The sequence below is a fragment of the Mus musculus genome, chromosome 1, assembly GCF_000001635.26.
Source record: "Mus musculus strain C57BL/6J chromosome 1, GRCm38.p6 C57BL/6J".
In the NCBI taxonomy this organism is placed as follows: Eukaryota; Metazoa; Chordata; class Mammalia; order Rodentia; family Muridae; genus Mus; species Mus musculus.
Genome location: NC_000067.6, coordinates 162,951,477 through 162,976,671, shown reverse-complemented (window position 1 = coordinate 162,976,671; position 25,195 = coordinate 162,951,477). Strand labels below are relative to the sequence as shown.

General features: G+C 40.4%; 1 protein-coding gene across 1 annotated transcript in view; it reads left to right on the top strand.

Annotated features, from left to right (window-relative positions):
- Fmo3 (flavin containing monooxygenase 3) overlaps window positions 1–22,873 on the top strand; it is a 30,730-nt gene extending 7,857 nt beyond the window's left edge. The window contains exons 3-9 of the mRNA NM_008030.2: window positions 7,803–7,991; window positions 8,729–8,891; window positions 9,657–9,799; window positions 12,593–12,792; window positions 18,080–18,435; window positions 21,409–21,481; window positions 22,146–22,873. Coding sequence (NP_032056.1) covers window positions 7,803–7,991; window positions 8,729–8,891; window positions 9,657–9,799; window positions 12,593–12,792; window positions 18,080–18,435; window positions 21,409–21,481; window positions 22,146–22,494 — 1,473 coding nt within the window. The 3' untranslated portion in view covers window positions 22,495–22,873. The remainder of the gene's footprint in view (window positions 1–7,802; window positions 7,992–8,728; window positions 8,892–9,656; window positions 9,800–12,592; window positions 12,793–18,079; window positions 18,436–21,408; window positions 21,482–22,145) is intronic.
- Window positions 22,874–25,195: the final 2,322 nt, after the last annotated feature.

Genomic DNA, 25,195 nt, shown 5'->3' with positions numbered 1-25,195 from the left:
ATGTTCTAATGCTGCAAGTGCTTGGGCTATCACCATCTTGTCCCTTTTTGTTTGGGCTTTAAGTTTACAGACCATCCAGAGCAAAAGCAATGCTCCGCCGCATAGGATCATGGCAAACAAGCCTACCCCCACCCACTCCTTAAAGTAGGAAATGCAGAGGAAATCCAGGTGGAGAAGCCCTTCATCAGCGAAGGGTCAAGACGTGTAGAATTCACTTGTAGAAGAGCAACTCTCAACTCTTGAAGCATTTGCTCAAATTCTATGGTCCAATTCTGTAACATATAAGGAGACAAAGTTTTTGACAAATTTGCTGCTCTTGTAGAATTTTCAAACTGAACAGAAGTAACACAAAGGCCAGGCATCTTGTATTCACAGCCCAATTGAGCCAACTGCCAAAGAATATCCACTTGCTCTTGGACTAGGTCGATGCATTGATTTATCAACATCAACCCTCCTTGTATCTGTGAGTTGGCTATGACCTGTTTATCTAAGGCCTTTGTGACCGTCATAGAAAGCTCGTTAATAGTTTGTGTTGTTTGAACAGTAGTAGATAGAGCAAGTGCCGAGGCCGTGACAGAGGCTGCAACCGCCGCTGTGGCCACCAGTCCAACTATGATAGCAGAAATACCAAAATCTCTTTTCCCTCGAAACAAAGTCAAGCTATTAGGGGCATCTACAGGAACAGGAACAAATCTAGGCATGCGGGTAACCAAAGCAAAAGGATATTTCTTAGCATCCCAGCATAAGGCATAAAAACATTTTTCTTGTGAGCAATCTATCTCTATCTGATTCTGATTTAAGCTTGTGTTACTTACCACCCACAAAAACGGGGGCCATACACATACCGGGGTGGCGGTAAAATTTACCTCTTTCTGTTTTTTATATCTAACATTGGAGGTGGTCCATTTAAAAGAATGTGGACTCAACTTATCAGACCGACCGGTCTTCAAGGTAGCTTTCTAATCAAAGGTCAATTCTTTCTCACTAGAACCTCCTCCAATCATTGCCATGGGGGTGAGATCAGTACAGCTTCCATTCACCCCACAAAGCAACCACTGATCAAAAGGGTTAGTATTAGTTTGGAGGGGGGTCCATAGTACTAAAATTATATTCAGCAAAAGTATCGTTATACTCTCTACTAATATATGGGGAAAAGGAAAAATATTTCTCTACTGCCCAAGTATATTTTTTAGCTTGGCAACCTGTCCAAGGTAACATTACATCTTCCATGGACCCTTCCTTGGAAAAGGGTGCCATTCTTGGTTGTGAAGGCGGCTTGCTTCCAGGTTTTCGGCTAGGCCACCATCCTCTACTAACTATGGTATCAGCCTTTATATCAGCCGTTATGCCCCCAAGAGCTCTTTCTTAACCAGGCTGCTGATTGATAATGCAAGAATATACATTGGCTCTTATCTTTAACGAGGAAATTAACATAAAGCACAGGCTTCCCTGTAGGAAGAAGGTTCTATTTTCTAGTAAAGCCTGAATCTGTTCATCGAAGGGTAAATAAGCAAGTTCCAGTTCTTTATCTGTAGTGAAAAAGTGTGGAAATATTTGTGCATTATGCATAACTGGCATAGGAAGAGGAAAAGTTGACATAATTCCCCATCTTAACTCTCCAGATATACTAGGAACCAGAATCTCCAGCATGAGAAGGATGATCCATTGATGTCTTGGGATCTTATTCCTGTGACTCATTGTCCAAGAGCTGGATCCTTCGAGTGAGGCGCTCCGGAATCCAAAAGGGATTATCTTCCTCCTGTGGAAAAACACATATAGCTCCCCTGGATCTTATTAAAATAGGATCCGGGCCATATCATTTATTATCAAGGACATTCTTCCACTTGACCATTTCATTGAGCAATTGAGGCCATTGTCTGTGCCTTTCAGCTGGTGATCTCCCAGCATTATCCAATTTTAAGAAATTAAGAGTAAATATTATAAGGGATAGAGCCATCTTTGGCGTCATAGCCTCTATCCCCCCTTTTTGTTTAATTAAATAGGACTTGAGAGTGCGATGGGCACGTTCCACAATGCCTTGTCCTTGAGGATTATAAGGAAGGCCAGTCAGATGAGTCACATTCATCTGATGGCAAAACTGTCATGAATGTTTTTGACTAACAAGAACAGAACATTTGTTTCTAGGGTGGCTATTTAGCCCAGTCATATATACTATTTAGATTTACAAAATAAAGAGCTAGGACTTATCTGTTTAGTCTTTCTTGCCAGTGGCTAACTTCAGCTTAGGAATTTTTCCCTTGAATAGGAGCCAGGTAATGATGTATGTACTCTAATATGTTGAATATAAAAGGGGTGCTCACACATCAAAATACAATCTTGTATTTTCATCAAAATTTTAGATACTGAACTGTTAGTCAGTTTTAATATAACCTGAACAGTGACTAATTACCTTTCAATTGTTTCTCTTTAAGAGAGATTGTAACTAGAATGCTTGAAAAGTCATTATAGTCACTTGTGTATAATTTATTTATTTATTAATCAGAAATTAGAGAAAGTCTTTAAATTGTCTCTACAAATAACTATCTTTTAAAACCCAAATAAATATAAGAATCCTGAGTTTGTATCTTTTCAGTAGCTATCTGTAATCTTTATTAGTTAAAGCTTTATGTAAACCTCTATAACACAAAAGCAAATCCTGGGGGTCTTTTCCAGGCAACTTAGGACAATTTCTTAACTGCCCCAAAACAATTTTCTTAAAGAAACAGTATTTTTTCTTATAAGTTGCATAAGCAATTGTAAGCTCTGAGATATAATATTAACTATTAATATACAACTTAAAGTTTGATTGTTCAACATTTTTAAACACCATCTTCAGCACACAATTTAATTATCTGTGCTGAAACAGGAGGAAACTCAAAAGAATATTCATGTGATCTAATTTACATATACTTTTCTCCCATAGAAGGTTTGTTTTTAAATACAGTAAATGGGATGTAAGCATGCATGAAGATACAAAAGCATGCATGAGCAATTTTTAACTTATCTTAGGATGAGTATCAATTTTATTTAAAATGATGGTATGTAATAGGTCAAATATCAATATTCTGCAATAACCAATTGCTGTTTGGAACAAGGAATTTTTAATTCTTAATTAGCACCACAGCAGCCTTATAATAGGATGTTAAAACTTTGAGGTGAAGAAGGATGATTTTACATTAATGTTTATTTTTGCCAAAAAATAGCTGTGGACACATTTAATAAAAATAACTAGAATATGTAACTAATATTTGATTACCACTAATTACAATTGATACTAATAGATTACAGACGTTTCTTCTACTTTCTGTTAAAGCCTTTTTGGTTCTCACCAGTTAATTGGAATCTCACTTGATAGCACCTAACAAAGGCTTAGGTTCTCCTGTGGCAAGTTTAAGGTGAGGTCTTAGCCAATTAACATATCCTGTAAGCTTTTGGAAATAAAATTTTGAAGTAAATTTGTACCAATTTTCCAGTATAACTGAAACCCTAATTATTAAAAAAGATATTGCCTCTGAATCTTATGAAGCAACAACTATTCTCCAGAACTTTAAACTTCTCTTTAGAGACATTAGCTAATAAAATACTTTTTACTTAGGAAACAATATATACTGAAAGACTTAAACCTTTTGCTTCTTGTATTGAAGCCGATAATAAAAATTTCTTACATATTGTTAAGCTATGTTAGCCATACCTAGGGGCAAAAACCTTTAATGGTCACCAGTTCACTAGAAGTAAACTCTTTACAAATGGAAAAAATTAAACTTTTAAATCTATGAATTATATGAAGTAGGCAAGTTATTTTGAAATGCCTTTATAAGTTTTATAGCCTGATTGACCTTTTATAAACTTTTGAATTTAAATTTTATTTAGAACAACATCTGGCTAGGTCTGTAATAAGGCTCTAAGAAGTGCCACACAAGCCAAGCTGAAGCTTCTTCCCTCTGAGCTCTGCCTCAACCCAAATGCAAACTTTTCTCAATCTGAACACTCTGCCAGAGTCTTGGCTCAAAGATTATCTCTATGTTGAAGTATCCTTAAAGACTTGTTTTCTTGTGTTTGTTCATGTTGTTTAGAAAGACTCTAACCTTGAGTTCCCAATTTTAAGCTAACTTTCTGTTACAAGCAAAAGGCTGTCTGCCCTCTGCCCCTTTAAGAGCTCCGTTTGTAATGGGCTCTCAGCAAGGCTCTTTTAGCTATACTTGGCTCCCAGCCACCGTGCAGCTAACTTACCAGCTTGTGCTGTGTAATTTTGAAACTGCTTTTTAAACAAGTTTTAACCATTTATATTTTTCAATATGAAACACGGAACAATAATCATTCAAACAACATAACAAAAACAAATATGAATTGACAGATATATGGACAATTTGTTTTGGTGCACCAAAAACGGACAATAGACAGACAGGGAATAGAACTCGGTGTCTCAAAAGGACACAGATATTTTAACCAGAGCTAAGAAAATCTCCATAGGAGCCAGAGAGAAAACAAGATGTCTCCCATTTTTCTTCTGTTCCCAGGAGAGCTCTGAAATAGCTTATTTTCATTTTCTCTCTCTCTCTCTCTCTCTCTCTTTTTTTTTTTTTTTTTTTTTTTTTGCTAAAAGATCCCAAACAGGGGATAACTGTTTTTCTAAAACTTATTTTCTCTCTCTCATGTTCAGACTCTACTTCCTTATCTCCTTCTTCTGGGAATACTGCCAGAGAAGAGAGAGGAGGTACAGTGACCCTGAGAGCTATCTTTAAGCCTTTAATGAAGGCTGCCTCTTTAGTCAAAGTCCTCGAGAGGAGGGTAAATTGACTTAATTTTAATTTTTATCCTTTGTATCTTTATAATTTATATTATCTTTTGTATCTTTATATTTTATATTATCTTTTGTTTTTCTCTTTTTTCCTTTTTCACTCCCCCTTTTTCTTTTAACTTCCAGGGAGGTCCTTTTTCCTTAGACATGTCTTTTTCTCACGAGCTCCTAATCTCTCACTCGGTTCAGTTTCTGACATGCTGTCTCACGGTCAGCCATGACTCTCCGAACTTACCTTCCACTGCAGTTCTGGACCTGCCCCGTTTCCGAGGGACCTCCTCAATGCTGGTGATGTTGTAGAATTCCCGGGATCTCGGCACCAGATGTGTCTGTGATGATATGGAGTCTCGCCAGCGAGGACACACACACAGGACACACATGGGTTCTTCTGCAGCATAGCTTTAATGCATCTCGAGAGAAAGATGATTAGCTTCTGGGGGAGGAGGCCCAGAACACAGGAAACTCGGTCCTTAAATAGACCACAAGAGGGGTTGGAGACATATTTCACCCTGACTGGCTGCTCACTATCAGCCCAGATGACGCCACGGGACAGGCAGGGCACAAAGAATGGAAAAATACTCCAGCACATACGCAGACTACTTGTTTACCAGTTAGAACACCGGATATCAGTGCCATCTTGTAATGGTGATTGCAAGGGCAGCTCCTCACAAGAAAGAAAGAAGAGAGAGAGAGAGAGAGAGAGAGAGAGAGAGAGAGAGAGAGAGAGAGAGAGAGAAAGGGAGGGAGGGAGGGAGGAAGAAAGAAAGAAAGAAAGAAAGAAAGAAAGAAAGAAAGAAAGACAGTAATTCTTCCTCCCCCAGCAGTCATTAACTGCCAATATTTTTTCAGCTTGGAGTGAGACCACAGGAGCCCCTTCCTTAGCCCAATTTTTTTTAATTAGGTATTTTCCTCATTTACATTTTCAATGCTATCCCAAAGGTCCCCCATACCCACCCCCCCAATCCCCTACCCACCCACTCCCCCTTTTTGGCCCTGGCGGTCCCCTGTACTGGGGCATATAAAGTTTGCAAGTCCAATGGGCCTCTCTTTGCAGTGATGGCCGACTAGGCCATCTTTTGATACATATGCAGCTAAAGACAAGAGCTCCGGGGTACTGGTTAGTTCATATTGTTGCTCCACCTATAGGGTTGCAGTTCCATTTAGCTCCTTGGGTAATTTCTCTAGCTCCTCCATTGGGGGCCGTGTGACCCATCCAATAGCTGACTGTGAGAATCCACTTCTGTGTTTGCTAGGCCCCGGCATAGTCTCACAAGAGAGAGCTATATCTGGGTCCTTTCAGCAAAATCTTGCTAGTGTATGCAATGGTGTCAGCATTTGGAAGCTGATTATGGAATGGATCCCTGCATATTACAATCACTAGATGGTCCATCCTTTTGTCACAGCTCCAAATTTTGTCTCTGTAACTCCTTCCATGGGTGTTTTGTTCCCATTTCTAAGAAAGGGTAAAGTGTCCACACTTTGGTCTTCGTTCTTCTTGAATTTCATGCGTTTGGCAAGTTGTATCTTATATCTTGGGTATCTTAGCCCAATTTTTAACTGGTTGATCTTGAGCACGCCCTGAGCAAGACACCACACCTACTCTGAGTCAGTGTGTCCAGCAGCCATGTCCAGAGGATATCTTTCCACAGCACCCTTCTCCATACTCTGGCCCTTATATTCTTTCTGCCCTTTTCTTTTACAATGTTCCCTGAGTCTTGTCCCACCTACAGCTGAATTTTTCTACTTACATTTCCATGTTGGTGTTCAAAATGTTTCAGGTTTGGGGTTTCAAGTTGGGAGACTCTATGTGAATTAACTTTTCCTTAATCTCTTCCTCTTTCCTAGCGATATCATTTATATCAAGCTTCCTAAACTTGTTAGAGGCTACAAATCCCTTCACCTGCTCAAATTTTCATGTGAACTAGCCAGGTGTGTGAGTCACATGAGCAACAGAAAGCTTGGGTCACCTTTCAAGGTCACATTCTTTTTGGAAGTAAACACAATCCCTAAGCTGTCACTTGACAATAAGCAAATTTCAGTCTGGCTAGTGATACTGACTGATATGATGTAATGTTCCAGCGTTTACTAAAAGGTCATAATCCAGGTGCCCATCAGCTTTGAGTTACATGAAATCTAGTGAGAACTTTCTAATGGTCTATGTGCTTCTCTACACACTTGCAAACATCCATAAAGATCTATAATTTAATCTTTCATCATAGTTTGGGGATGTTTTGTTGATGTTGTTGTTGTTGTTTGTGGTAGTTGTGGTGGTGGTGGTGTGTGTGAGAAAGATGAGGGGTCAACTATGGCTACAGATGAGAACCCCATGTCCTGATCTGCTCTCTGCTGAGCCTTTTTCCTTCCATGGCTTCCATGTCCCGTCTTCTCTCACCATCATCTAATTCCTCCTCTACTGTTCTAAGCATGATGCTGTAACTTCTCTCTTAATTTACCGGTGCAAACGTTTTTATATTTCTAAAAGTTAAAACTCCATTACCTGCATAAATGTGGGCAGGCAATGCCCATAAATTCAATATGCTTTGTTAAAAAAAAAGGTAGTAGAAATTTTACAATTAATTTTAAAAGATTAGTTTGAAAATGCTCATTTACAAATCTTGTAAATACTGCCAACCACCTATCATGGTCTTTATAATTCAAATCGACTAGTAGTTGCTGACGCAGGTGAGTTGGTGACACAACGAAATCCTGAAGAGTTGAACTATGAAGACCTCTATCAGCATAGGTAATAGAAATAAGAGTGCTGATTGCATATGGCTAAAAAGAAACAAAGAAGAGGTTTCCCTTAGAAAACAAACCATGTTGAGTATGTGCTTCCATACCCTTAATGACCTTGATAAAGTTCTGTGGTCAGCATCAATTGTTTAGGGTACGTGAGTATTTATTTATCAGCTTATCAGAGGCAATCTGTGGACAAAGGTCAACTCATCTTACTACAGTGACTTGGAACTGAGTATTTTTACCCATCTGAAACTGTCGTTCACAGGACCATATAGAAGAGGGCAGGGCCAGCATTTACCAATCGGTCTTCACCAACTCTTCCAAAGAGATGATGTGTTTTCCAGACTTCCCCTATCCCGATGACTTTCCCAACTTCATGCATCACAGCAAGCTCCAAGAATACATCACTTCATTTGCCAAGGAAAAGAACCTCCTGAAATACATACAGTTTGAGGTAAGATATTATCAGAAAAATAGCTTCAGATATGGTGATAAGGAGGCCCGAGACTGCTGCTCTATTTACTTATCTATCTATCTGTCTGTCTGTCTGTCTGTCTGTCTGTCTGTGTGTCCTGGAACTCACTTTGTAGAACATGCTGGCCTTGAACTCACAGTAATCCACCTGTGTCTGCCTCTTGAGTGCTGGGACTAAAGGTTTGTGCCACCATGCCCAGCCCCCTTTAACTTTCTCTAACTGTAGATTTCAGAACACTATCTATTTCTCAGGAATCTGTCAGAAATAGGCAATACATGGTCACTTGCTGTTCTTATATCAAAACAGCACCAACTCAGTAACAAAGAAATAGATACAAGGTATCCATGGGTTTATAAATATATTAACTCCAATTTCTAAATAATCATGTGTCCAAAAGAAATTTAATGTAAAAATACAAACCACCTAGAACTGGATATTAGTGAGAGTTCTTGTGCAAGGTTTATAAAGCCATGCTTTTGTGAGACCATAAACTTAACCATTTGCAGTAAGCAATAAAAAATATTTTAAAACAAGATGAAAAATATACACACTATATATTAATGTATACATACATGTATACATATGTAATCTAATGTTCTCATTTCTTCCAAGGGATTTTTGAATTTCATTAAGAGGTACCTTTCTAATTAAGTAATTTTATCAAGACCAATCTAATATTAGAATATTAAAGAAGGCTTTCTCTCTGCATTCCTTAGACACCTGTAACCAGTATAAATAAATGTCCTAATTTCTCAACTACTGGCAAATGGGAAGTCACCACTGAAAAGCACGGTAAAAAAGAAACAGCTGTCTTTGATGCTACAATGATTTGTTCTGGGCATCACATATTTCCCCATGTACCAAAAGACTCCTTTCCAGGTAAGGAAATATAGGAAGCCACCTACACATCTGTCAAGAATTAACAGGCTCGTGGTGTCTATTTCAGTGTGTTCTCTGATGCTAGTAATAGAATACCTGGCAATCAAGACATTGTTGAAGAACTAAGCTTATTTTCCAAATATTTACAGACACTAGAAAGTCTAAGCAGCATGGTAGCTAGGACTGTCTTCCATCGCAACATACACACACACACACACACACACACACACACACACACACACACACACACCAGTTGCATCACAGCATGGTAAAGAAAGGGAAAAAGAATAGGTCAACTCCAGCTGGTAAGGATTACTACATGAGACAGGCAGCTAGAGAGACTCAACAGCAAAGCTTGTTCTTTTTTAGAACAATAGAGCTTACTTCTCTCTCGTGTAACTAAACTCGCCCTTTCCACGGGTGATGTCCTAAATGACCAAATCACTTCCCAGCTGTCTCCACCTCTTATATCCACACCTCAGTACCACTATGCTGGGGACCAAGCTGGCAGTACCTGTACCTCTGGGCAATAAACTTAAGCCATCCCCAAACTGTGGTAATGTCTTTTTAATTAGACTACAAGCAGTCAACTTAAAACATGTTTCTGATATATATAGACATGTGTGTGTGTGTGTGTGTGTGTGTGTGTGTGTGTGTGTGTGTGTGTGTGTTAGGATTACTAAGTTGTCTTATTTCATGACCACTAAAGTTGCTTTATTTTCCTGGAAATGAAATTGATTCACATGCTTCTCACTTCTCACTCAGGACTGAACCGTTTTAAAGGCAAATGCTTCCACAGCAGGGACTATAAGGAACCAGGAATATGGAAGGGAAAACGAGTCCTGGTGATTGGCCTGGGGAACTCAGGCTGTGACATTGCTGCAGAACTCAGCCATGTAGCTCAGAAGGTACAGTAGCCCACGTGGTCCACGGACAATCTTAAAGGGACAGAAGCCATTACTTGAAAGCTGTGCTATGGAATGGGGTGGCATGTGAACGCCAGGTGATATTTCATATGCCTCAGCATTCTAGGTGACAAGTGAGATTTGAAATGGCTTTACAGGTATCACTGGCAATGCTTCCCACCCAGCTAGCTTCTTGAGACATTTGTATACCTCGTGTGTGTCTGATCGATTTCTCTAAAGTTAACGTGAACTTGAGGTGAAAGTTATGACTGAGACTCTTAGACAAGTGGTTCTAGACTTGTGGGTTTCTGGTCTCCTCGTCAATAAAACAGATAAAAACAGAACCAATTTAGAAATAAGATTGTTATGGAGTTAAACCAGGATTCAGTCAATAAAAACAGAGAGCCCCATGTTCACTGCATGCGTGCATTCGTTCAATAGTTACTTGTTGTTCCAGGCACTGGCGTGCTGGTTTGGAGAAAGAATGTTGAGCAAAGCAAACATAACCCTCACTCTTGAACTCCAAGCTATTAGGTCAATGCTCTCAGGTGTAAATTACTACTGTGAAAAGGGCTAGCAAAGAAAATACAGCACACAATCCCTGTGATTGACGGGGGCAATCTATCCACATGTGGAGGAAAAGACCCCTGGAGATGACAGCACACACGCAGAGAACCAGCATTGAGAAAAGCACGGTTTGGGAAGAGGTGTCCAGGCAGAAGGTCTCATAGTAAGACACTTTGGTCTCTCAAAAATGGACACCAGGCCTCTGAGCTGCATGTCAGTGGGTCTGGGTAAGAAGGATATGACGGGAAGCTGAAAGGAAGATGGAGAGGGGGTGATGAAGGTCCTTTAGGGGTGTGACTTTAAACAAATGTCAATCCTCACTCTAAAAGATTCATTAAGGGTTCATAAGCACAAAGACAGGAATCCAATTCCCAGATGTTATGCCTACTGGTGTAACATAAGCCCAGTACAGGTCCCTAATAAAGTTTCCGGGCATCCCCAGCAGATGTCCAGTTTTACTCCAGGATATTGCAGTCAAGACGTACAGATACCATGTCAAGACAAATGGTATAAAAATCTATTCCTAGGCCTCTATCCATGCTACACTTGATAACCAGGATGCGTACAAAGAAATTTACCACTCAGGAGGTAGTAAAATCTAGCCAACACACCTCTTTCTCTCTCTCTCTCTCTCTCTCTCTCTCTCTCTCTCTCTCTCTCACACACACACACACACACACACACTCATTCACATACACTCATTCACACTCACTCTCACAGACACTGGCACACACAAACAAGCTCAAGAACTAAGCAGAATGCATGATAACAGTATAAGAGCTACCACTGGAATGAAGAATAAAAGGATAATTCTGTCACTAAATGACTAAAAGATTGTAGAGTCTGAGGCCATACCAAGGGGATGGACCTGAACCCATTCTTGAAAACCATACCACTGAAGTGGTGTCAATAGCTATTCTTAGAAGGGGGAAAGACAGCAAAGAAAGAAAACAGGACCCAGCACTGTGTATTAGAGGGCTTCTGACTCATCTTGATGAAATGAAAGTTCTTAATAGTAACAGCAGATATACTGCATCAGGGTACTTTGGTACTCCCCATAAGTGAGTGCTTTTAACTGTTAGTACAAAGTTTTCCCATTGGAGGGAAAAAAAAAAGAAGAAGAAGATAGCTGAAGACAGAACATCAGCAAGTTCTTAGGTGACTAAGGGGAACGTAAGCTCTGAGTGGCAGAAGACCTAAGAGAAGTAAAATTCAGAGTTTCCGATTCCAAGGGCAGAGGAGCTCAGGAACTGAGAGAGGAAAAAACACAGGAGTCCTAGTAGGTGATCTTTCCAAAGGCTTCAATGGACATTGAAGAATATAGGTTCTTCATAAGTAAAAGTTTATCGCTTAAGGCTTTGAACTAAGAGGAGTGAGATGAACCATGGTTCTGAGATAGTTACGTCTGCGTGTGTGATGAAACTGAGGAAAGAGCACAAACTTCTGATGCTCTCAAGCTTCTCAGCCTCTAGCCAGCTTCTCTTTTAATAGCATTGCATAATTAAAAAAAAAAAAAACAAAATCAGAGAAGAAACCTAAAACCTACTGTGTTAGGAAGTAACAAAAGAGGAAGGAAAGTAAATTGACATTTACTAACCACATATTAGATTTGATGTCAGCCATATTGCCCAGGTTAGCATCCTCAACTGACCCTCATGCAAATCTGAATTTGTAGATGCCAATTCCTTCTGTTTTGGGAGAAGAGAGACAAGATTATTGTTAAAGCAATCTTCCCCCATTTCCTGTCATCTAGAGATCAGAGGGCCAAGATTTTTGGCTGTAGTGTCCTAGTTATAACTTGCTTTCCTTATTTTACACCAATGCCTATTTTGAGATAATAATTAGGAGAGCACTGAGATAAATAGAATGGGAATTCATATTGGTGGTCAGCTGTGCTGAGGATTGAAATAAGTCGGTTCCAGTCTGCAGAAGCAGATTGGAGATGAGGAGGTTTGTATGAAATGCTCTTAGAGTCAGTGTCTCCCAGGAAGGAAAACTAGCTTCCTTTTGCCTTATGCAACAATTTAGAAGGATCGAGAGCCAAGGGATTTCTACTTCCTCCTGGCAAAAACAAAACAAAACAAAAACAAAAACAAAAACACCCAACAGCAACCAAACCCTCAAGAGCAACAGTAACAAGTTTATCCCTAGAGATGCAGAAGGCACCCTACAATGAGCACTACACTCATTACATTTAGCATTTGTGGACCTTTTTGTTTGTTTATTCAGGTCACCATCAGCTCTAGAAGTGGTTCTTGGGTGATGAGTCGAGTCTGGGACGATGGCTACCCTTGGGACATGGTGGTGCTCACACGGTTTCAAACTTTCCTCAAAAACAACTTACCCACCGCCATCTCTGACTGGTGGTACACAAGGCAGATGAATGCCAGATTCAAGCACGAAAACTATGGTTTGGTGCCTTTAAACAGGTAACAGGGACTAAAACGTGATGGGCCTGCCAAATTTGATCTCTATGTCAGCAACCCTTGATGTGTGTTGTAATCACAAAACAAATCAAAAATATTCATGAAATAATCACACCTCATGTATCAAAGGATAAAGAACTGCAAATATTGGGACTGATTTCCACACATGTTCCTTACCAGATTTGTACATCTGGGAAGTTAGGTAATACTGAAGCAAGCAGTTCCCACAGTAACAGTAATAAAAATAAATATGTTTTATAACTTCATATGTTACCAGAGTCTTAGCTAGTCAACCTTTAAGCTCTGGCATATATTATGACATGTACCCTGACAAGCATGAAGAGGGCTCTGTTTGTTCTCCTGCATTTCAAAAAAGAAAACTGAAGTACAACAGAATTAATAATCTAACCAAGGTCCCACATCCAGGGAGTAAAAAACAACCTTCAGTACAAACTCAGATCTGCATTGTTCTTTATCCATTGACCTCATGCTTAATGTCAAAGCTGATGCTAACAAAATAACTTTGTTGTGTTGCACTCTCTTCTCAGCCCCCCAAAGAATGCTCTCACTGAGCAAAGCCCACCACAAACGAGTCCAGCATCCCCAGTTCCCACCTTAATCTTTTTTTCTACAACTCTGTTAAGCCTGCTACATAAGAAATGGCTCCAACACTGAATACAAATCTCAAGGTCCCTACAAATTAATTGACTCAGCTAATACAAATGAAATATTTACTATGGCAGATCCTAAGTTAAGTCTTTGTGGATACATGGGTATCTAGAACAAACAGAATCCCACCCTACTGGAATACACTCCTCTTAGCTGTAAAAAGACAATATGCTTAGCAGAAGGCTGTATGTTGATGGAAGCAAGGATGAAGGAAGATGCCATTAGCATAGTTTTCAATGGGGTCCTTGAATTAGGTCTCAGAGGAAAGAGGACTTTTTAAAGCAAAACCCTAAAGGAAATATGTGGAAGAACTGCAGGACTATCTAGGAAAGAGTGTTACAGAGGATACAGTTGGGGCCTCTCTTCAGGGTAGGGCTGGCATAATCAACAAACAGGGTGAGCCCCTTTTACAGGAGAGAAGAGGTGAGCATGGAAAAGAAACCAGAGATATGGAAATATCTAATTGGCATTGCATCTTATTGACCTTGTGAGAGCCTGGTTTTTACTCTAAAGGCAACAGGAAGCCGAACATCCAAAAAATATTAGGGACAATATCTAAGTTAATGCTGGGGATACTTTAGCTACACTAGTCACTGTCATTCAGTGAGAGGCAGAGCATGGTCAGTGTGACCGGTTCACATGCTTTTGTCAGAACTGGGGTAGAGTGCATACCTAGCGTGTAGGAGGCCATCAATTCAATCCTAACTACCAAAACAATGTGTCCCAAAAGTAGCTGTCAAAAACAGTATGACAGAGATTGGTGTCTAGGAGGAGGACCCATTATCAGTGTTCGTTGAAAGGAAACATACCTAGGATTTTCTTATCTTTTTTTTCCTTTTTTTTATTGGATTTTTTTAATCTACATTTCAAATGATATCCCCTTCCCCAGTTCTCCCCACCCCAGAAACCGCCTATCCCATCCCGCCCCCTGCTTCTATGAAGGTGTTCCTCCACCCGCCCAGCCGCTCCCACCTCCCCGCCCTCGATTCCCCTACACTGGGGCATCTATCCAGTCTTCACTGGACCAAGGACCCCCATTAATGCATGACAAGGCCATCATCTGCTACATATGCAGCTGGAACCATGTATATTCCTTGGTTTCTGGCTTACTCCCTGAGAGCTCTGGGGGGTCTGATTGGTTGATATTGTTGTTCTTCCTATGGGGTTGCAAACCCCTTCAGCTCCTTCGGTCCTTTCTCTAACTCCTCTATTGGGGACCCCACACTCAGTCTAATGGTTGGCTGAGAGCATCTGCCTCTGTATTTGTCAGGCTCTGGCAGGGTCTCTCAGGAGACAGCCATATCAGGCTACTGTCAGCATGTACTTCTTGACATCCACAATAGTGTTTGGGTTTAGTAACTGTATGTGGGATGAATCCCCAGGCAGAACAGTCTCTGGGTGACCTTTCCTTTGGTCTCTGCTCTACACTTTATCTCCGTATTTGCTCCTATATTTTGTATTCCTTCTAAGAAGAATCGAAGCACCCACACTTTGGTCTTCCTTCTTCTTGAGCTTCATGTGGTCTGTGAATTGTATCTTGAGTATTTGGAGCTTTGGGGCTAATATCCACTTATCATTGAATGCATACCATGTATGTTCTTTTGTGATTGGGTTACTTCACTCAGGGTGATATTTTCTAGTTCCATCCATTTGCCTAAGAATTTCATGAATTCGTTGTTATTAATAGCTGAGTAGTGCTCCATTGTGTAAATTTACCACATTTTCTGTATCCATTCCTCTGTTGAGGGGCATCTGGGTTCTTTTCAGCTTCTGGCTACTATAAATAAGACTGCTATAAACATAGTGGAGCACGTGTCCTTGTTACATGTTGGAGCATCTTCTGGGTTTATACCCAGGAGTGGTATTGCTGGGTCTTCAGGTAGTACTATGTCCAGTTTTCTGAGGAACCGCCAGACAGATTTCCAGAGTAGTTGTACCAGCTTGCAATTCCACCAGCAATGAAGGAGTGTTCCTCTTTCTCCACATCCTCGCCAGCATCTGCTGCCACCTGAGTTTTTTATTTTAGCCATTCTAATTTGTGTGAGGTGGAATCTCAGGGTTGTTTTGATTTTCATTTCACTGAAAACGAAGGATGTTGAATATTTCATTAGGTGCTTCTCGGCCATTCAGTATTCCTCAGTTGAGAATTCTTGTTTAGTTCTGTAACTTATTTTTTAATAGGGTTATTTGTTTCTCTGAAGTCTAACTTCTTGAGTTCTTTGTATATATTGGATATTAGCTCTCTATTGGATGTAGGATTGGTAAAGATCTTTTCCTAATCTGTTAGTTGCCATTTTGTCCTATTAACAGTGTCCTTTGCCTTATAGAAGCTTTGCAATTTTATGAGGTCCCATTTGTTGATTCTTGATCTTAGAGCATAAGCCATTGGTGTTCTGTTCAGGAATTTTTCCCCTGTGCCCCTGTGTTTGAGGCTCTTCCCCAACTTTCTCCTCTATAAGTTTCAGTCTATCTGGTTTTATGTAGAGGTCCTTGATCCACTTGGACTTAGCTTTGTACAAGGAAATTAGAATGGGTCAATTTTCATTTTTTGACAAGCTGACCCCAGTTGGACCAGCAGCATTTGTTTAAAATGCTGTCTTTTTTCCACTGAATGGTTTTTAGCTCCTTTGTCAAATGTCAAGTGACCATACGTGTGTGGGTTCATTTCTGGGTCTTCAGTTCTATTCCATTGATCTTCCTGCCTGTCTCTGTACCAATACCATGCAGTTTTTATCACTATTGCTTTGTAATACAGCTTAAGGTCAAGGATGGTGATTCCCCCAAAAGTTCTTTTATTGTTGAGAATAGTTTTCACTATCCTGGGTTTTTTGTTGTTGTTGTTTCAAATGAATTTGAAAATTGTTCTTTCTAACTCTGTAAAGAATTGATTTGGAATTTTGATGGGGATTACATTTAATCTGTAGATTGCTTTTGGCAAGATGGCCATTTTCTGTTACATATGATAAAGAATGTGATAGCGAGAAGAGCTTGAAAAATATCTTTAAAACTTTTGATCTGAGAGAGGACATAGCTGGTGTTTACTGAGATATAGAAGACTCTGGAAAGAACAGACCTTGAGCTTTAGCTGCATCAAGACTAAGATGCCATGATGCAGAAAAACATGTTGAATGGCTATGGAATACACAAAAGAGAGGTCCAAATTCTTACACCCTCTCGAAGGATGAATGGTGGAGTAGGGGGCAAAAAGACTGAGGGTGGAGTTCTGGGGTATAAACTATTTGCTCAGTAGTCTGGTTGGAAATGGAATATCAGCAACAGAGAGAGAGGAGGAGGAGAGACAGACAGACAGACAGACAGACAGACAGACAGAGGCAGAGACACCAAGTAGTCATATTAGGAAAGGAACTAAGAAACATGATGATCTTTGATGATCTTTTGAAATGTATTGTGGGAGGGAAGATAAGATTAATTAAGTCAATAGTTACTAATATAATAATAAGTTCAGCAAGATAAGTGAAATGGACCACTGGACCTATCAGCTCTATTCTGATGGCCTTGACAAAGTCAGTCTCAGTGAAGTTGGAATGATTGACGACTGGTGTTTAATGAGTTTAATACAAGTGTCAGGAAAGAAATACAGTTGAGTCCTTTCCACCAAGAGTTCCAACCGATCTTCCTGTCTCTGTTTCTTCTCCAGAGAAATCCTCCTCAAGTTTCTTCTCGTAACTGTCTTAGCTATATCATAACAAAGCCCTTTCCTTCCATGTCATTCAAGTTCAGAATGCTCTGCATGCATGAGGATTTTACTGTTCAAAAATAAGGATCTCTTTTCAGATCCCCAGTGCTTCAAACTCTTCCCCCTTCTTCTAGCCTTATCTGAGTTCCCAGGGGTGCCTGACTTGGCTAAAGGTGTACAATTACTTCATGTGGCTCCCATTTCACCAGCCTATGGAAGCCCTGGTGTAGCTTCCTTCCTTCCTTCCTTCCTTCCTTCCTTCCTTCCTTCCTTCCTTCCTTTCTTTCTTTCTTTCTTTCTTTCTTTCTTCCTTCCTTCCTTCCTTCCTTTCTTCCTTCCTTCCTTCCTTCCTTCCTTTCTTCCTTTCTTTCTTTCTTTCTTTTTTCTTTCACTCACCCAAGTTTATCTTACCATGGCCAGTTTGAAAAAGTAAGACTAAAGGTTAATGCTGTTAGCACTTTATCTGTGCTACAGTCAACAACATTCTTCATATTATTTAGATATCCCTGTGACCTAAGATACCTGATATTGACATTCCAGAAGAGGGAAAAAAAATGAGGCACAGGGAATTTCAGAGGACTTCATCCTCACAATGTCATGGGTAGTAAGAAGTAATGGGAAGACTTTAGGAACCAGGTACCTTACTTTCAAACTTTCCTTAACAAACGCTTTGCTAGTTGCTGGGGATGGTTGTCCATTCTGAGATTCAGAACAAGCCATATGGATGAGAAGGAGCATGCCAAAAACAATTTCTCTTACTTCCTACATGCCACGTGTCCATTTTATTCCTCTAATGCATTAATGATATTCCATACCTTGGGGAAAACTCTTTGTTTTGTTCCTTTTTTTTAACAACTTGTATAGAGACTAAGGCAGCATGCAAACATTACTGTTACAATGGCCTCATCTCTGCTGTCCTTGCAGAACACTCAGGAAAGAGCCCGTGTTCAATGATGAGCTCCCAGCCCGCATCCTGTGTGGCATGGTGACCATCAAGCCTAATGTAAAGGAGTTCACAGAGACGTCCGCTGTGTTTGAGGATGGGACCATGTTTGAGGCCATTGACTGTGTCATCTTTGCCACAGGCTATGGTTATGCCTACCCCTTCCTGGATGACTCTATTATCAAAAGCAGAAATAATGAGGTCACTTTGTACAAAGGTGTCTTCCCTCCTCAACTAGAGAAACCAACCATGGCAGTGATTGGCCTGGTCCAGTCCCTGGGTGCCACCATCCCCATAACTGACCTGCAGGCACGCTGGGCAGCACAAGTAATAAAAGGTAAGTGGCTCAAAAAATATTCACTAATGGAGTCTAATGAGAGTATTTTTCAGAGTCTAAGCAATAATCCCAATTACAGGAACCTATCAAGCTTTGAGAATCTGTAACTCTATTTCCATTGGTGCTTTATTCTATAAACAATTTAGGTTATTATATGCAATAGTAAGGAATTATTACGAGATTTTTGCTACTTGCAATTCCTGGAAACTGACTATTACCTGAGTCCCTTCATTAGACAAGAACTCCAAGAGTTCTTGGTCCTAACTGCATGACAACTTTGTTTAATTGTGATTTCAAACTGAATAGAATTACATGGCTTGAAATGGGGATAGGAAAAGATAGTTCCAGGCCAGTATCCAGCCAACCTCAGATATCTACAGCAGTGGAAGCACACTTTCTGGGAAGATGGTCGCTTTCCTGTACTCTTCTTTTCTTCTCTGCAGTGTGTTCTGTTAGTTAAGGATAAGCAGGGGTTGATTACATACAGGAAGTACTGGGTGTGAGAAATGTACAATCCCTAAGATTTGAGGGAACATGTTATTCACATTTTCAAAAAGAAAACCAAACAACATACTTGTTTGAGGTCAGACAAGGAAGGCAGCCAGCATCCTCTCATAACAGAGCTGGGATCAGAGCCATGGTAAAGTATGAAGGACATAGCTGTGGGCAACCACAGATCATAAGGCTGAGGAGAGCCATAATAATAAAAAAAAAGACAGATGTCAAAATATATTGAGCAAAGTTCAATTGAACCTTAAATTATAAAACTTCGTGATGAGGGAGTTTTAGCAAAGGGAATTCCTTTTGAAGCCATAGCTAAGGTTTCTAGTAGTACTGTGACTTGCAGGATTTACACACTCCCTGTGATGTCAAAGCCTAGAATATGCCACTGTACACCCAGCTGGGCTATCAGGCTGCCTTCCCATATTAGTGTGTTCCTACTCAGTAGTGACCCCACTGAATCTCCTCTGCCTGCTCAGACAGAGATTGGAGGTGGTCTCAGGGGTAAAAGTTGTTCCAGCAAAGCAGGAGCAGCCACTCAGACATCAGATACCATCCCCAGGAGACTGGAGCTAAGGTAAGGTCACTAATCCTCTGTAAGCACAGTAGTTGTAACTTGAGCTCTGAGAAAAGAAAATAAGGAAAAAAGCGGAAGTTGAAGGTGGTAAAATGGCTCAGTTGACATGGGTGTTTGATGCCAAGACTGATATACCTGGGATCCACGGGGTAGAAGGAAAACACTGATTCCCACAAGTTGTCCTCTGGCTGCCACACACACACACACACACACACACACACACACACACCATGATACATGCATGTATACACAGATAGAAAACAAATAATAAATAAGTAAATTTGTAAGAATAACCTTGAAGGAGAAAGCTCAAAGTGGGCATTTGACAGGAAACTGATTGACTTACAAGAGATAGGCTATTGAGAAAGCAACTTATTTGGGGAGAATCTGAGCAATGGTTAAGAATTTGGGATTTAGTTCAGTGGTGAGCACCTACCTGAGGAGCCCAGTGCCCTGGATTTGACCCCCAGCCCCTAGGAAAAAAATCAGAACCCCAAGACAAAGGGACCAGTTACAAGCAACCTGATGGTAGAAGTGACACGGTTCCCAGCTCCTAGTCTCTTCACCTGCATCTGGACAAGACAGAGGCCAAGGGCTATAATGAATTCATATTGACAAGAGATGCTAACTGCAAGGGGAGAGCAACCCCCCCTCTTATAGATAAAATTTAATCTCATTTAAAAGTAATTCAAATTGCATCTCATCACCTGGCAACCCCCTTATCCTTGGTGCATTTGGATAGTCCATTATCTCAGTCGCACTCAACAACTCTTTTTTCCCCCACCAAGAGATTTGGGGGCTCATTAAATTCTTAGAGAAAAATTTTCTCTTGAATCTTGAAAAACAATCAGACCTGAGAGATGGCTCAGTCAGTAAGCACTTATCACAAAGGCAGGACAGCCTGAGTTCAGAGCCTTAGCAGCCGTGTAAAAATCCCAGGTATGTCAGATCATGCCTTTAACTGTAGTACGAAGGACAGTGGGTAGACACAGGAGGGCTCCTAGCACTTGCCCACCTGATTGTCTAGCCAGTTGGTGAGTTCCCTGTCAAAATCAGACACTATCTCAAAAACTGAGTCAGAGAACTATAGAGGACACTTGAGCTCTGACCTCTCCTCATTCTCTGTTTCCTTCTTTCTATGTTTCTTATCTCTTGTCTATCTCTGTCTGTCTCTGCCCCTATCTATCTATCCATCTATATACCTCTATCTATCTATCTATCTATCTATCTATCTATCATCTATCTCTTCTCTCTTACACAACACACACACACACACACACACACACGTGTGCAAACAGGTACACACACATACTTCACACACACACACACAAAGAATCCTGAAAATAATTGCAATTCACTTGCAGTAGACTACAATTTGTAGAAAATATTCCTTAAAATATGATTGAAAGTTTAGAGTATAACTTTTTAATTGTCATTAAACATCTGGTATTTTTAAGAACCAAGGTACAAAGATGACTACATAATAGACTTTCATTATGCTGACAAGGATGGCTTCTGGGAAGAGTAGGACATCCACATCAGTCTAAAAATAGTCACCTATTCATTTGCTTAAGGTTTTGTTTTGCTGAACAGTAAAAGGCCAAAATGAAAACAGCCTCAGTAAGATGTCTCGGTGGCTAAGAGCGCTCGCCGCAAAAGCTAGAGTTAAGCTCCCAGGACTCAGTGGAAAGAGAGAAGTGACTCCTGAAAGTTGTCCTATGACCCCCCCTCACACCTATGACATGGCTTGCATACATCACACACATGTACATACACACACACACACACACACACACACGTACACAAATAATAAACACTTTTTAAGATGAAAATGTGTTGTGATTCCGTAATCCACTGAGAAGAAAAAAATGCCAGGCCCTTCCTTGTTTTTTCAGGAACTTGCACTTTGCCTTCTGTAAACGACATGATGGATGACATTGATGAGAAAATGGGGGAAAAGTTCAAATGGTAAGATTACTCAGGATAACGTAGCTATCAGGAGTCACATCAAGAAATCAGAATCTGTCAATATTCAAAACTGATTTGGTCTTAGATGACCCTTAATGATATCAACAGAGCCAAAGCTATGAGACACATTCTGACATCCAAGAATCATTAGCTGAGGTTTTCTCACTTGCCACTGCATTGTGTCCTACTAAGTGCAAAGTGCACTCATTACATCCTCACCCTTATCCCTGTCTTCTGCAGTATGTCTCAGAAAAGAGTGCAAATGGGATGAACCCAAAGTAATTAGGGCAATGTAGTAAAGCAGAATTCTGTTCTCTAGCCCAGAAATCTTTCATGGCATAGATGCTTTAAATGAAAATGACTACTCAGAGCAGGAGAATGAAACTAGAACCCTGGGCTCCATCCCTGGTCCTGTCACTAATCAGCTCAAGGACTATGAATGAATAACTACTTGAGCAATAGACAATTTTCCATTTGCTAATAGGGGCAAAAGTGTTCTCCACTGCTCTGTAGTATTGGGGAATTTCCAAATAAGATATGAAATATTCTTCAATAACACAAGAGAATATCAACTGGCTCTGGTGGGAAGACCTGGGTTGCTTTCCCTGTTCTTGTTCCTGCAAAGCCTGGTTGTCACAGACTGTCTCTCCTCTCCCATCTCTAGGTATGGCAATAGCACCACCATCCAGACAGATTACATTGTTTATATGGATGAACTGGCCTCCTTCATTGGTGCAAAGCCCAATCTCCTATGGCTGTTTCTCAAGGATCCCAGGTTGGCTGTAGAAGTGTTCTTTGGCCCTTGCAGCCCCTACCAGTTCCGGCTGGTAGGCCCAGGAAAGTGGTCAGGAGCCCGGAACGCCATCCTAACACAGTGGGACCGATCACTGAAGCCTATGAAGACGCGTGTCGTCAGTAAAGTTCAGAAGTCTTGCTCTCACTTCTATTCCCGTTTGCTCAGGCTCCTGGCTGTTCCCGTTCTGCTCATTGCTTTGTTCCTTGTGTTGATCTGATCGTGAGTCCCTCTAGAATTTCTGAGAGTCACTGACAACAACCAGACAAGAACTTTGCTATTTAAAAATTAAGATTTTTCACACCTCTCCCTTTCCTGTTCAAGATCTTTTGCCAGAACTCTAGACGTTAATTAGTAAGCAAGACAATGTTTTGTTCTGGCTTTGTAACTAAGCCCCTTTCAGAATCATGTTGATCTGCAGTGGGCATAAGTCCCTTTCTCTTTAAGTTCCACCAACAATTTGTAAGGAGAATGGTATTTTTATGGACAACTTGTATCATCTCTTGGAACAGTTGGACATGATTCCTTTTCTCTTTTAAACAATGCTTGAAAGATATACTTCAGATTCAGACAGTGAATAAAATAGAGTATTTAGAATATGATCTTCTTGGACTGCATCTATAAACTGTTTGTGAGGTTGAGCAGAGAATTTGACTATTACATTCTTTTTTTATTTTATTTATAATGCTCCAGCCATTGTCCCTTGCTCCCTAGCAACACAGTATACAAATCTGACTCACATTGCAAGTTAGCACAAATTGGCTCATTTCACTGATAAGAAAATCAGTAAAACAAGAAAAGAAACTCTCCGACACAGAGCAAGTAAATAATCACAGTGATGAGTAACATTTGTGCCTTTGAGTTGCTACAGAAGGCATTTTAGAAAGTGGAATTTCTTAGTGCTGGGACTTGAATCTGATAACTGTTCTCTAGGGGGGGCCCAGGGTGTACTATTGGAGATGATAATACCTTCCAGAGGTGGGGTCCAGCTGGAAATCCACAGAGCATTCGATGGAGCAAGCCCTTGGTTTCTTCTCTCTGGTCCTGGCTTGGTATGCAATGGCATTTGCTAGATTACCCTGTGCTCCCACTGCTCTGTCTACCACACAAAGGTACACAAGGAGATCAGCCAGTACCAGTGACTCACACTCTCCAACTGTGAAGTGCCTCAGGCCTTTCACCACAGCAACAAAAATCTAAGACAATTATTTTTCAGGAATCATGAGGCCAACAGATCAGGAAATGACTGTCATTCAAAGGTCAGAGGAAATGACTGCCATTCAAAAGCCAGCTTGTTGTACACGTAGATCCCCCTGGGAAAGTCTTAGAAGCTCAGAAAGATGAGGTATTCAACAGCGTGCTGCAAAAATAAATCACTGATATATCACAGAAAAAAAGAAAAGAAATAAAAGTTATCTTGACACAAACAAAGTGTATGCAATGTAACACAAGCAGTCTAGGGGTAGAAATTTATCATGCTAAATGTCTGTGTAGGATCAAGAGAGGATGATCAAAAGAATTGAAGCTCAGAACAGCAACTCATGTCTATAATCCTAGCATGGGGGGGGGGGAAGGATATGGCGGCAGTTGAGGCTAAAGGTTTTCAATTTTGACCCTGACTCAGAAACAGCAAAAATCTATGTCATACCTAAAGGAAGTAGGGAAAGGACTAAGCTTAAGGCTGTCCTGGAGGAACTAAAGGTCAGAGAAAATGCATGATAATCAGAGCAGAAAAAAATCAACAAACCAAGACTTGGTGTTTTAAAGGGATAACTCAAGCTGGGTCTGACCTTTCAGCTAGACAAACTGGGATGAAAAGGAGAGTAAGGAAACAATACGTTTAAATAAGATCAAAACTGAGAGACAATATTAAAGGTAATAGCATGCTTTTAAGAACGCTAAGAGACTACCGTGAATAATTACAGATCAACAGATGGGAGAATCTAAAAGAAATGGATAAATTCCACAGAAACATTTTTTTCTCCCATGAATAAATAGAAAGAAAATAAAAAGCACAGCAAATAACAAATAAAGAAATTAAACCAGTAATGAAAGAAAGCCCTGGACCAAAGGGAACTCATTGCTGAATTCTCCCAGATATTTGAGGAATTAATACCAACTTTTCTCGGGCTTTTCTAGAAACATCAAAGTAAAAGAAATGTTTCCAAACTGGTTTTACTGGGAGAGGAGTGTACTGGCAACAATGTTGGGCAAGACATACAAGTAAAGAAAGAAAGAAAAAAAAACTAAAACAACAAAAACACCCACAAACAATGTCACTGGCAAACACAGGTGCAAAATTTCTCAACAAAATATTAACAAACTCTGAATTCAAGAACACATTAAATAACTAAGGAGAGTGGTGAATGTCTTTAATCCCAGTTCTCTGAAGGCTGAAACAAGAATACTGAGAGCCTGTCTTAGTCAGGGTTTCTATTCCTACACAAACATCATGACCAAGAAGCAAGTTGGGGAGGAAGGGGTTTATTCGGCTTACATTTCCATACTGCTGTTGATCACCAAAGAATGCAGGACTGGAACTCAAGCAGGTCAGAAAGCAGGAGCTGACGCAGAGGCCATGGAGGGATGTTCTTTACTGGCTTGCTTCACCTGGCTTGCTCAGCCTGCTCTCTTATAAAACCCAAGACTACCAGCCCAGAGATGGTCCCACCCACAAGGGGCCTTTCCCCCTTGATCACTAATTGAGAAAATGCCTTACAGTTGGATCTCATGGAGGCATTTCCTCAACTGAAGCTCCTTTCTCTGTGATAACTCCAGCTGTATCAAGTTGACACAAAACTAGCCAGTACAATTGACCCCTTGTCAACTTGACACACAAAAACATCACTAGTAAGCCTCAACCCTTACAATCTTATTCATCCCCAAGATCTAAATAACTTTAAAAGTCCCACAGCCTTTAC